The following is a 13872-nucleotide window of genomic DNA, read 5'->3' as shown; positions in this document are numbered from 1 at the left end:
TGTTAATCGTTTATATTTTATATTAGTTCAATAGATGAAGAACAATTTATTTGAATCATTTTATTCTCCCGCATCCTGCACACAGACAGGTGTCTACCCGCCCGCACCAACACTCGTCCATTTTGTCCTGCACTGCTGTGGTGTCGGGTCTCGCGGGAGCAGGTCTATAATCCACTGGCACTTGACTCGACAGTGCGTGTGCTACATCCTTTTTACAATCTCTAGATTATAAAACACTGCATTCTGTCAGCAATGTAACGCGGCAGTAACGTATAGAGACTTCGACTTGTCACTATACTCTAATTACTATTTTGAAAATTATAACGCGTTAAATTACTCCGTTACTAAAAAAGTAATCAAATTACAGTAACGCGTTACCAAGTAATGCGTTACTGCCCAACACTGGTCGTGACACACCTTAAGTGCTTTTAATCGAGCCTGCTCCTCCTCCAGAGCTGCCTGCTTTTCCCTCTCATCGACTTTGGTGAAAGAGATACCCGTGTTGGCCAAAGAGGACACCGCATTGGACAGCGTACTGGCTCTGTGTAGAAAGACAGGCAGAAGACCTGATATAGTAAACATGCCACTTTTGAAATCGCTAGAGTTGCATTAGTAGACATCAATGCTACAAGCACAGAGCACATTTTTACTGCTTCCTCTACAGGAACGAAGTTTGACTTCCGCAAAGAGTGTCAGTGTTAGCAAAGCTTGCATTTTTTTAGCCTACATCCAAACTGAAAGTCATCAAATTCCTGTACATTCCTCTTACACTTTGTTTAAACATTACACTGATTGCTTTAGAAATATGTTACATTAAATAAAATAAGAAAATTTAATGACATCACTCACAACACCTAAAACCACCTGTCCTTAGATAATTCAATACTTCAAGCAGATTAAAATACAAACCTAGGAAAAACTGAATTATGCAACTTCAAACTTTGTACAATTTCTTTGTATATACACTGCAGTAATGTAGCCTTTAAAGAACGATTGAGATATGAAATGTTGATTTCTAGATTGCAGCAAAAATCTTGTTTTCAGCATTAAAAAAAAGCTCAAAATCCCTCTCACTTGGAAAAGCTGCCCCAAGCAAACCTCTCTCCCACACATGCTTGGCACATCCAAAAGTCACACACACTCGCTGAATGCAGAGCATGAGGAAAGCAACCCCCTCACATACTAGAAAGTTCAAAATTAACTGCTTGAAAATCACTGTACCTGCTGGCGGCCGTGGAGTCTTTGACCTTTTTGCCCTCTAATGAAGCCAAATGCTGCTCAAGGGCATCCAGAAGGCTACTGGGGGCCTGGAGGTATGGAAATATTAGCTTACAGGCCAGTACACACACACGGACCACAAATATACACACGCAACATATAGTGGTGATTGATTTAATTAGGGGCACTTTTGACTACTTAAAACCTTGAAAAAAAATGTAGCTTCTCTTAAATGTTTTAGGACATGTGACTTTACTATAAACAACCCTTCACTGGATTTTGAAATAATATTTTTCATGTTGTACATGATGCAATGACATTACTATTTGATATTTTTCAAACTTTAGAGAAAACTTTTAATAAGCCTTGTTGGACTTGATATAAATAAACAAATTTAACAAATTAAAAAAGTTAAATAAATACAGAAATATAATAAAAAATGAATAAAAGTGTAAAAATATTATACCTAAATAGATTTTGTTCTTTAATGTTTTCTAAAAAAAATTATTGCATGATGATAATGACAATAATGTAGAATCACTGTCCATATTATATTAATTATCAAAAAATATAAAAATGTTCACACAAATTCTTAATGAACTGAAAATCAATTTTTTTTAAAGATCACTATAATAAAACACTATATACACAATAATAAAAACATACTACAGACAAAAATGTCCCCTTAAGTGAAGATTCACTGCTGTACAAAAACACAGATATAGCATGCAAAGTCAGATAGCATGCAAAGGTACAAACCAAAAGCTCTGAACACAGAGAGAAGAGAGTGAGATGCAGGTACTTACACAAACTGTAAACTGAAAACGGAAAGATAAGGAAAGATACAGAATATAAAGGTGGTAGTTTAACAGTCTTTTTTCAGAGCTTCTAAGAAACTGCAGAAATGTTAAGCAGAATAAAAACAAACCCAAAAATCTTGTAAACTTAACATATGGAGAAAACTTGCTTTATGTGGAAAAAAAAGACTTCTTTAATATAGCTTATATAAAAAGACTTCTATATACATACAGTATAAAAGGTGGAGATCAAACATGAATGTTTAAGAATCCAATGAAAACCCCATATTAACAGGGCATGACTCCGTCTAAATTTTGAGGGGAACCTGTACCCTCTAATTTTATGATTCTGGTATCCTTTTCAAAAAAATAATAATTTCCTTGTTAACACTGTCTCCTTAACACAAAAAACTAATTGTTAAAAACAAAACGAAAACAAATGAAATCGGACCTAAACCTAGACCTGAATTTTGTCTTAAACCTGTAAGCTGCCCACAGCATCACACCTTTATGTGCTGTATGAATCAAGCATTGAGGACAGTTAGAATAGCTTCCCCCACCAGTGTCATGCAGAGATGTCCGCATGCGTCGAGCACTGCAGGCCTGCAGTTTGCAGCCTCACTGCACAAGCAAATTAGCTGCAGTTCTAGAACTCTGATGACTTTTCCTATAACTCATGTTACGCATTGAGATTTCTAGGTAACTGCAGGTTAGAGTTCTACAACTTGCACTTGTTTGGATCTAATGCAGCCGTGCCATGTTTGGCTGAGGATCTCAAGCTGTGTCTTGCAAAATAAGGGCAGAGTGACAGATAAGTAGCTGATGGGCAGAAGGGAAAGCAGTCAGTGTAAGTTTTTCCTCAAAAAAACAAAGCCAATTTATTTGTCCTCACCTGTGATAGGTCTGGTATGTCCCCTCGGTCAATTCCCACTTGCTGTAATGAGCAGAAAAGAGCTGGTTAATGTGTGTCCCGTGTGTATTTGCTCATTACATAAGCAGGGAGCCCCATAGCACAGGTTACGCCGTCTTACCTCTGCCACTTTGAGAAATTCTGAGATTCTCGTCATTCGAGTGAGGAATTTCTTATAGATGTCCAGGCCTTCTTTACACTGGGCTTTCTTCATGTCAAAGTACTTCTCTACACATGGGAAAAGGTATGAAGTCAGATTTTGAGATGGCTTTGCACTCCCACCACATTTTAAGGGGGCTTGCTTTTCGCTCTGCGACTTCACCAGGCCAAGAGTTATGCCTGGCATCTGTCGTCACATCATGACCCGAAGCCACTCTCACTAGTATGTTAGTCTCTCACAGAAACTCTCATCCAACATGTAACCACTGAACGAAGCCAACGGATGCAGCTCAGCCCCTGAACGGAGCTGTCCAACACAAACACTCCAAGTAGGGCTGTTCGATTTAGTAAAAATATCATATTGCAATTGTTTTAACAAATACTGCAGTAGCGATTTAAATTGTGATAGGATAATCTGATATTTCTGCTGCTTAGATATATAAAATAAGAATAATAAGGAATAAAATCACATGAAAAAGTGAGAAGGGTCTGGCTGCAGCTTGGCGCTTGCACTCTCAGACACTTGCACTTCCGCTAGCGACGTCACTTACAGTCTTTTTTATTTTGTTCTATTTATTGATTACTTTTTGTTTGAATCTCTCAACATTTTACAACAGTAGCCAGGTGGTGAAGACAAGAAAAAAGAAACTAAATTACGAAGTCACTTGCAATCACCACTTGCACTCTTCACATCATGACCCGAAGCCACTCTCACTAGTATGTTAGTCTCTCACAGAAACTCTCATCCAACATGTAACCACTGAACGAAGCCAACGGATGCAGCTCAGCCCCTGAACGGAGCTGTCCAACACAAACACTCCAAGTAGGGCTGTTCGATTTAGTAAAAATATCATATTGCAATTGTTTTAACAAATACTGCAGTAGCGATTTAAATTGTGATATGATAATCTGATATTTCTGCTGCTTAGATATATAAAATAAGAATAATAAGGAATAAAATCACATGAAAAAGTGAGAAGGGTCTGGCTGCAGCTTGGCGTTTGCACTCTCAGACACTTGCACTTCCGCTAGCGACGTCACTTGCAGAGCGTGTCTCTCGTTAAGCGTTTTCCTCCTGTAGAAAAACAAACAACTTAACATGGCTTAATGTAAGATGCTATTAAAATATCAAATTCAATATACAGTTTATTAATATAATGAATATGTATATAGTATTTTCCTCCAACCACAAAACGTGGCATAATGGACTAAGATGATAAAGACCAAACTCAATGCTCTTGATTATTAAAATATAGCCTACATAACTAATATACAGGCAAGCAGGTGAGCCCAGAATAAATGCAACACTTCACCCAAAAATGAAAATGTTGTCATCATTTACTCATGTTGTTCCAAACCTGTATAAGTTTCTTTTTGTTAAACTTAAAAGAAGATATTTTGAAGAATGTTGGTAATCAAACAGTTGACGGTCCCCATTGACTTCCATAGTATTTCTTTCTCAACTATGGATGTCAATGGGGACCAACAACAATTTGGTTCTTCAAAATATCTTCTTTTGTGTTCACCATCAAAAAAGAAACGTATACAGGTTTGGAATGACATGAGTAAACGATGACAACATTTTCATTTCTGGGTGAACTATTCCTTTAAGTCTGAATGGAACCGAACTCAAGCCTTTTGCAGACTTAAAAGATTCAGATCAAACAAATTTTTATATTACACAAAGACAAGCTGAGTAAATACAAAATGCAGTTTGGAAATGATTGAATTTATTAAGGGGAAAAAGCGGTCCTATATATATAAAATGTATTATTAATCAAATATAATTATTATTACTATTTTTAATTAATTGTTTCATGTAAAAAATTCCAAGTTTTCAACAACAACTGATCAATATCAATGGTCTTAAATTGATAAGACAACATCACATGGTCTGGATAACCAAGTTTAATCACGCTCTCTAGCTAATCATCACTTCAAGTTGAAATTTGTTTAGTGCATTGCTAGTTTTACTGCCCTGAACAGTGACATTATCCTTACTTGTCCCAAAAATACATTCTGAGACTATTGATATGTACAGGAAGGGTTTGTTTTATGAGTTACAGCACTCGGGCAGTAAATAAACTGTCATAAAACTGAGTGACGAGTCAGGGTCAGAGTCCTATGCAACTGTCGTTGAGTGGGCTGATACTTTAAGTTCAAAGGTCTCTGTAACAGGAACCAACAGTAGAGATAAATGGTAAAAGCCAATATGTAGGACAGCCCACTTTAAGTTTTAAAAAGGTGCCTCAGGAAGAAAATTTGAGCCAGGAAGTTCTAGTCATTTTCAGAAAACGGGCCCAGAGTTCTTCTTGAAAGACTCTCCAAACTAGAGAGTCTCGCTGTGCTGATTCCCCTGCTGCCTTCTTTTAGTGCTGGCTGCCAGGCAGCTTGTTAACATGGGAAAAGCCTTGGGTAAATAAACCCACTAGTGCTTTATTTAAGCTGAAAGTCGGCCAATGTTGCTGAACAGGTCCCAAAAGGGAGTTCAGGGAGAGAAGCGGAGACAGACAGACAAAGAGACAGGACCTCATGCTTCTACTGCCCAAACCCTCCAACACCGCATCTGACCATGACTAACATTAAAATGATAAACCTGCGAAAGCACAGTGCATGTTCTGTCAGCTCCTCAAATATTCATCATGTCTGCATTTGTCTTGGGTTTGTACACTCATGAAAATGGATGACACAGCTAGGATGTGTTTGGAAAAATAGAATGAATAATGAAGTGTTGGGCTGAAAGCACCTACCTTGTAACCCGCTTTTGTCCAAAAAATTACTGAGGTTGAATAATGTGTTCCTGGAGGCCAGATATTGTACAAATCTCTGTCAACATGAGGAACAAAGAGTTCGGATTTCAATTTATTTTGAAGTTAGTCACCATGCAAATAAACAGTACTGTCAAAGGCAAAGCCACAAGCGTAAAACTGACTGACTGTGGCACATGTGCCGGTTTAACTGCTTTAGCTTAACCAAAACCATGATTAAACTGCTGAAAATACTAAGATTTAAAGGATTAGTTCACCAAAAAATTTAAATTTGGTTATTTACTCACGTTCATTTAATTTCAAACCTGATTTACTGTCTTCCAAGAACATAAGATGAATCTTGGCCAATGTTTTCAGTAAAATTAAAGTGAATGGTGAATAAGGTTATACAGCTTTAAAAAAATTTATAAAAGTATTGCCATTTTAAAACTAATAACCCCCAGGATTGATTGTTTTTATGATTGATTGATTTTGTAAAAGTAAACGAACTAAATAAATAAATAAATATATATATATAGGAATGACAAGACTTTATTTTTTTCATTTAAAATTTTTGAGTGAACTATTCCTGAGTTCGGTGTGTAGGCATCAGGCTATAGAGCTCATTTATAAAAGTATTGCCATTTTAAAACTAATAACCCCCAGGATTGATTGTTTTTATGATTGATTGATTTTGTAAAATTAAACGAACTAAATAAATAAATAAATATATATATATATAGGAATGACAAGACTTTATTTTTTTCATTTAAAATTTTTGAGTGAACTATTCCTGAGTTCGGTGTGTAGGCATCAGGCTATAGAGCTCAGGCTAAAGGTTATAAAAGTGTACAAGAGCATGCGTGAATGTAGGGAAGCTGACCTCATTGCCGTAGACCATAATGTGGTGTGTGGTGATGAGGGACTTAAACACGACCACCCAGCTGGTGTTGGTGGTGCGCTCGAACAGCGTGTCGGCCAGCTGAGGGATGTTCACATTCATCTCATTTGTGCAATGGATCAGATCTGTAAGAGAGAGTTGAAGGAGGTCAGTGTGTTTATAATTCAAACTGTCAGCACTTCACAGACTTCGTATTTGGGCCCGAAATAACTTAAACAGTTTTGGTATGTTCACTTTTTTGAATCCTCCTAGTTCAGACTTCCTCAAAAGGCTGCCCTAACTAGTAGTCAACTGATGATTATACTGATATAAAGAGAACATGGTGGTCAAAATGACATGCTACAAAAGATTTCCATTTCTAATAAATGATGCTCTTTTGAACCATCATCAAAGAATCCTGAAATGTGTACATCACCGTTTTCAGAAAAATATTAAGCAGCTCAACTGTTTTCAACATTGATAACAATAGAAAATGTTTCTTGAGCACCAAATCATCATATTAGAAAGATTTCTAAAGGATCATGTGACACTAAAGACTGGAGTAATGGCTGCTGAATATTCAGCTTTGCTAGCACAGGAATACATTTCATTTTAAAATGTATTAAAATAGTAAACGGTCATTTTAAATTGCAAAAATATTGCATTACTTTATTACATTACTACGTTTTACTTACTGTATATTTGATCAAAAAATGCAACTTTAGTGAGCATTAGACTTTTCAAAAACAAACAAAAAAAAACTTCAACAGCAGTGTACATAATACAATTTTAAATGACAGCAAACAAATGTACTCTATTATGTAGATGATATTAGTTTTTTTATTTATTAGATTTGTTAGTTAATACTCAATTCACTGAAAAAAAAAGAAGAAGATATTCACAAGTTATAATTTGACAAGGCCCTCAAAATGGTCAAATATTGGCTAAAACTGGTTATAAACAGACAGATTGTGATAAAAGTTCATTGGTCCAAAATCACATTCCACATGTTCGGCAGTGTTTATCTCAAACAAAATTAAGGTTCAAAAAGTGTTTCACTGAGGAACAAAATGACAACAAGATTCATTAAAACATCAGAATTAAGAGATTTTTTCAAGTTCATAATTTTGCACAGTATCATCAACTACAATTATTTTAGTTTACAAAGATTATTATTTAATTGTTATTAGGCCATTTAAAAAAGTATCAATACAACACAAATTATTGACTACATGGACAAGACATTTACGAGAATGTATTAAAAATAGAAAAACTACTTGATGCAGTTTGAAAGTTCTGTAACCTCCTGCCACAGTTTCCAATGTTCTGACATTATAAAAGTCGGCTAACCTATTTACTGAAAAAAGCCCGTTTCCAGAGAACAGTCTAACGCTGTGGACGGTGTGTGATTCTAAGGTGCATCCGCTCAGAGTGTTAGCATTCAGACAACGCTGACATGGTGCGAGTGAGAGACATGCATTGATATCCTGTGCTTTATTAGTTCTTTGGCTGGACTCCACAGCCATCTGCGCTCCGAGAGCGGGATCCCTCAAGGCTCTCTCTACACCTCCGGCACTTTGAGACTCATTCAGGGCCGCAGCTTCGGCCAGCTGAGGGATGTTCACATTCATCTCATTTGTGCAATGGATCAGATCTGTAAGAGAGAGTTGAAGGAGGTCAGTGTGTTTATAATTCAAACTGTCAGCACTTCACAGACTTCGTATTTGGGCCTGAAATAACTTAAACAGTTTTGGTATGTTAACTTTTTTGAATCCTCCTAGTTCAGACTTCCTCAAAAGGCTGCCCTAACTAGTAGTCAACTGATGATTATACTGATATAAAGAGAACATGGTGGTCAAAATGACATGCTACAAAAGATTTCCATTTCTAATAAATGATGCCCTTTTGAACCATCATCAAAGAATCCTGAAATGTGTACATCACCGTTTTCAGAAAAATATTAAGCAGCTCAACTGTTTTCAACATTGATAACAATAGAAAATGTTTCTTGAGCACCAAATCATCATATTAGAAAGATTTCTAAAGGATCATGTGACACTAAAGACTGGAGTAATGGCTGCTGAATATTCAGCTTTGCTAGCACAGGAATACATTTCATTTTAAAATGTATTAAAATAGTAAACGGTCATTTTAAATTGCAAAAATATTGCATTACTTTATTACATTACTACGTTTTACTTACTGTATATTTGATCAAAAAATGCAACTTTAGTGAGCATTAGACTTTTCAAAAACAAACAAAAAAAAACTTCAACAGCAGTGTACATAATACAATTTTAAATGACAGCAAACAAATGTACTCTATTATGTAGATGATATTAGTTTTTTTATTTATTAGATTTGTTAGTTAATACTCAATTCACTGAAAAAAGAAGAAGAAGATATTCACAAGTTATAATTTGACAAGGCCCTCAAAATGGTCAAATATTGGCTAAAACTGGTTATAAACAGACAGATTGTGATAAAAGTTCATTGGTCCAAAATCACATTCCACATGTTCGGCAGTGTTTATCTCAAACAAAATTAAGGTTCAAAAAGTGTTTCACTGAGGAACAAAATGACAACAAGATTCATTAAAACATCAGAATTAAGAGATTTTTTCAAGTTCATAATTTTGCACAGTATCATCAACTACAATTATTTTAGTTTACAAAGATTATTATTTAATTGTTATTAGGCCATTTAAAAAAGTATCAATACAACACAAATTATTGACTACATGGACAAGACATTTACGAGAATGTATTAAAAATAGAAAAACTACTTGATGCAGTTTGAAAGTTCTGTAACCTCCTGCCACAGTTTCCAATGTTCTGACATTATAAAAGTCGGCTAACCTATTTACTGAAAAAAGCCCGTTTCCAGAGAACAGTCTAACGCTGTGGACGGTGTGTGATTCTAAGGTGCATCCGCTCAGAGTGTTAGCATTCAGACAACGCTGACATGGTGCGAGTGAGAGACATGCATTGATATCCTGTGCTTTATTAGTTCTTTGGCTGGACTCCACAGCCATCTGCGCTCCGAGAGCGGGATCCCTCAAGGCTCTCTCTACACCTCCGGCACTTTGAGACTCATTCAGGGCCGCAGCTTATCATGCCATTCATGAAGCCTCCCACAGACAGCGAGGGAGGACGCCGCTGCCTCTCACCGCTGGGAATCAGATCCGAATGGGATTATATCATAGTGAAGTTTTCTGGATTCAAATGATGGAGAAACCACTTCTAGACCTCCTTAAATTAAATGAAAAAGCCACTCATTGTTTCAACCCATTTCAAAAGACACAAGAGTAATTTCACACTCCCCAACAAATTGCCGCCAAATATTAGTGCATACATGACCTTTTGAAGTGGGGATGTGAAAACATGCTGCACAGCGAGCATGGGTGGTCTACAGAATGCCCTCTCTTTTACAGATAACATCCACCATTTAAACTTGCACAAAGGCTTGGCCACGTGACAACAAAAGACTTTTCAGAGCCAACACAAAACGCCTGCGCCAAGCATGACGGCACTGCGAATACACACGTCCATGGGGCTCGAGTGAAAGATCAAAGCCAGAAGACGACGTTTAAATGGTGCTACCGTCCTATGCCAAGGTAACCCGACACAGATGGATTTACCATAAATGCCCTGATGTAGCCAACAAGCACATCAGAAAGGAGGAATGAGAGATCTGTAAGAATCTTTCCTAATCAAGACCCACCCAGTGTGTATCTCTTTCTCCCTGGAGTGGAGATAGACGTGATTGATGGTTCAGCAGGGTGAACATGTATGTGCATCCAACCATGCGATGGTCACGTGATGAGAAACAAATTATGTCACCCGCTCTGCCTAAACATCAAACTCTCCGACATTTACCTACTTGAAGGAAAAAACCTTACCAAACTTTAATAAGATATCCATATTCCTTTGACATTGAGGCTCATGATTTGAAATGCCTGTTAGGTAAATGATGCAATATTAAAAGTTGTCACATGCCAAAGAGTGCACTGGAAGTGTTCTAATATCACAGACTTTATTTGCTTCTATAAAATATGTTGAAGGAATAGGTTGATATTAAACGGATAGTTCACTCAAATGAAAACTGTTTTCATTTACTCACCCTCATGTTATTCTAAACCTGTATTGTATACCTCACTTGAACTCATGGATTTGGAATATAGAACAAAAATGTTGTACTTTTAAGTTGCTTTGCATCTTTATTTTTTAAATCTTGAAAGCTCTAGCCTCCTTAAGCTGTAAAACATGTGGATAAAAAGCTCTACAAATGTTTCCTTTTGAAGAAACAAAGTCATACGGGTTTAAAACAACATATGGGCGAGTAGCCTAAATCATGATCATCTTAATTTTAGTCGTTTAAAACATGACTTGTGCTTGTAAACGTACAAAGAAGGCACTGTTATGGTATAACCTATTAATAGAGAAAGATATGTTTACTTTAGACTAAAATATTCACCCATCCAATAATTATGGTGGAAATATGCAAACCTACACCACTAAATATCCATTTCCTCATGGTTATATATTTGGGTCAGTGACATGACTCATTTTGTCCAAATGTAATTTGGTAACACTTCAGATTAGGGAACACATTAACTATTAACTACGAGCTTTCCCTTAATAAACTCCTAATTACTGCTTTTTGATAGTAAGGTAGACTTTGTAAAAGTTGTGTTTAGGTATGGGGTAGGGTTAAGGAATCTAGAACACGTCAGGAAGTATTCGTTGTAAGGTGATAAAAAAAAAAAACTGAAAAAAACATGCTTTATGGCTGAAAGGATTACAAAGATATGTATTATGTAGAAGCAGATCTCCTGAGGTCATTAGCTAATCCTACATAAAAGAGAAGATTAAACAGATTAATTATTACAGAAGGGGAAAAACATGCAAGCAGTTTATATCAAGCTTTTGTTGTTTTGTAAACCAAAAAAACAGACAATCAACAGAAAATCTGAATCACTTCGACTGCTTCCCCACTGGACTTTTCCATATTTAGACGTAGTGACGTTCAGAATGAAGTAGCATGTTTGTTGTGAGAACAAACTCTGCTGATTAGACTCTAGGAGTTTTGACTCATGAATTTCCCCTGATGCAGACCGATCTTGATGGAAGAGTCACTGCGTGCTGCTATCTACAGACATCTCCCCGTTTAATCAGCTCCCGACATTTTTCTGATTTATGGAACAACTTCCTGTTGGCTGTTTAGATTTCGAATAGTTGGCGACCTACAAGAATGCAGGAAGTAATCTTGAAATGGTTCGCTGGGTTCATCCAGGACAAGACACTTTACAGTCTCGACATATAATATATTTTATATGAGTCACATTTAAGAACATGTCTCTCTGAAATGGTTTTCAAAACTGTTCTGACTTCTGAAGCATGCCAGCACTGTCTCCCTCACACCCGATTCAACTCAGTTCATTAGTAGAGAATTTAAGACCTGAAGTGGGTCAGAAAAGGTAAAGAGAGTTGAGAGAAAATATGCTGATGTGTGTCATATCAGTGTCACGTTCAGCAGTGGCAGTTCTTAAAGAAATAGCAGCCAAAACAACCTAATAACCAGCTGCTGTGATGTCTGTTAATCAAAGAAAAATAGAAAATCAATAACTTTTATAGCTTTAAGGATCCATTTCATGTAGAATTTAGTGTTTCATAACTTAAATTTTTATTTCTGTAGGCTATATTTCTGATGAGAGGGCACTGGTAAATATGACATTTATTAGGGATGCTCCGATCAAGATTTTGAGGCCGATCACAGAAAGCAGTATCTGCCGATACCGATCACCCATACCGATCTTTTTAAAGCCTTCTTTTTTCATCATTTATAACTATTTATAGTGATACTCCAATCAGGATTTTTAGACATTTATTCAGGGCCTGAATTTCATTTTTGAAAATGGGGGGGGGGAATTCCCCTCTTAGGTGTCTCTTAGGAGAAGCAGCTTTCACACAGGAGTCCGTTACTGATCTGTGGCTGTTTACCACAAACACAACATTTATCCATTATTTTGATTTCAAATCCAAACATTGTCACTGAAATTGCTTTATCAGCATTGCAATTCTTTTTTTTTTTACACTACAGTAATACAATCTTTCAAAGACATGTTTAAACAATAAACATAAGCAACACATTATTCAATGCTTTTTACTTTTGCATTTACTTTTTATATAAGATTTATATATTAAGTTGCTCAAGCAAGTGGCAAAACATTTAAACTACTTTTCTTATGTTATCACAAACTTACCATTGACAGAAATCAGCTCTACTGCCTTTCCTTTTGCATTTAAATCTTTATTAAATGCAATCATGCGGTTCATAAAGAACTTTGCTTTCCTTCCTGCCATCTATTGCCTTGTTTATCTAAAAGTGCTCTTTCCCTTTAAACCTAGCCAAAAAGCCATATGTGTTGACTGTGAAACACAGTAGACTTTAATAATATGCATTTATGGTGTAATTATTAAATTTTCGTGTCAATCCATGTTTCATATTTACTGCAAAAGTGCGCTGTTACTTTAATTCAGCGCCTGCAGCGCAGCAAAAACAGACTCGGTGCGGAAACCATCTCTGCACTGCTGCAGACGCACTGCCGGACAGCAACCGTGTGCAGTGTGCAAAGTGCAAAAGAACTATAAAGACAATAGGTATCACTTTAAAATAAGACCTCATTAGTTAACCTTAGTTAATGCATTAACATTCACAATGAGCAATATCTACATTTGCTACAGAAGTTATTAATCTTTGTTTAAAAAAAAAAAATACAAGTCTTAGTTCATGTTAGCTCATTAAATAACCTCATTAAAACACCGTTGCAACTTTCCATTTTAACAACCGGTTATTAAATATTGGAATACCTAAGATTAATTAATGTTCAGAAGAATTTTTCATTGACAGTTTGTGTTAACTAATGAATTAACTAATGTTAACTTATGAAGCCCTAATGTAAAGTGTGAGCGAACAATAAAGATTCAAAACACTTTCAAACAATATCTAGGGCATGTTGTAGTCCAGATTAAAATTTGAAAATAAATAGCCTATTAAGTCTAAATATTTAAGTATTTGGCGCTGTGATGAACATCATAGCAAATACACAAATCTGAATGGCTGTTTAAATCATTTAAACACGATTCAGAAACAGAAAGT

General features: G+C 36.1%; 1 protein-coding gene across 1 annotated transcript in view; it reads right to left on the bottom strand.

The window, feature by feature from the left end:
* The window catches only part of LOC107548832 (phosphatidylinositol-binding clathrin assembly protein-like), a 58824-nt gene that overhangs the window by 25893 nt on the left and 19059 nt on the right, over nt 1-13872 (bottom strand). Inside the window, exons 2-8 of the mRNA XM_016229655.1 lie at nt 6715-6857; nt 5773-5910; nt 3047-3151; nt 2908-2949; nt 2025-2036; nt 1222-1307; nt 418-541 (exon numbers count right to left, since the gene is read on the bottom strand). Coding sequence (XP_016085141.1) covers nt 418-541; nt 1222-1307; nt 2025-2036; nt 2908-2949; nt 3047-3151; nt 5773-5910; nt 6715-6857 — 650 coding nt within the window. The remainder of the gene's footprint in view (nt 1-417; nt 542-1221; nt 1308-2024; nt 2037-2907; nt 2950-3046; nt 3152-5772; nt 5911-6714; nt 6858-13872) is intronic.

The sequence above is a fragment of the Sinocyclocheilus grahami genome, unplaced genomic scaffold (genome assembly GCF_001515645.1).
Source record: "Sinocyclocheilus grahami isolate Dianchi unplaced genomic scaffold, SAMN03320097.WGS_v1.1 scaffold356.1, whole genome shotgun sequence".
In the NCBI taxonomy this organism is placed as follows: Eukaryota; Metazoa; Chordata; class Actinopteri; order Cypriniformes; family Cyprinidae; genus Sinocyclocheilus; species Sinocyclocheilus grahami.
Note: the sequence above shows the minus strand (reverse complement) of the source record. Positions and strands in the feature narration are given on the sequence as shown.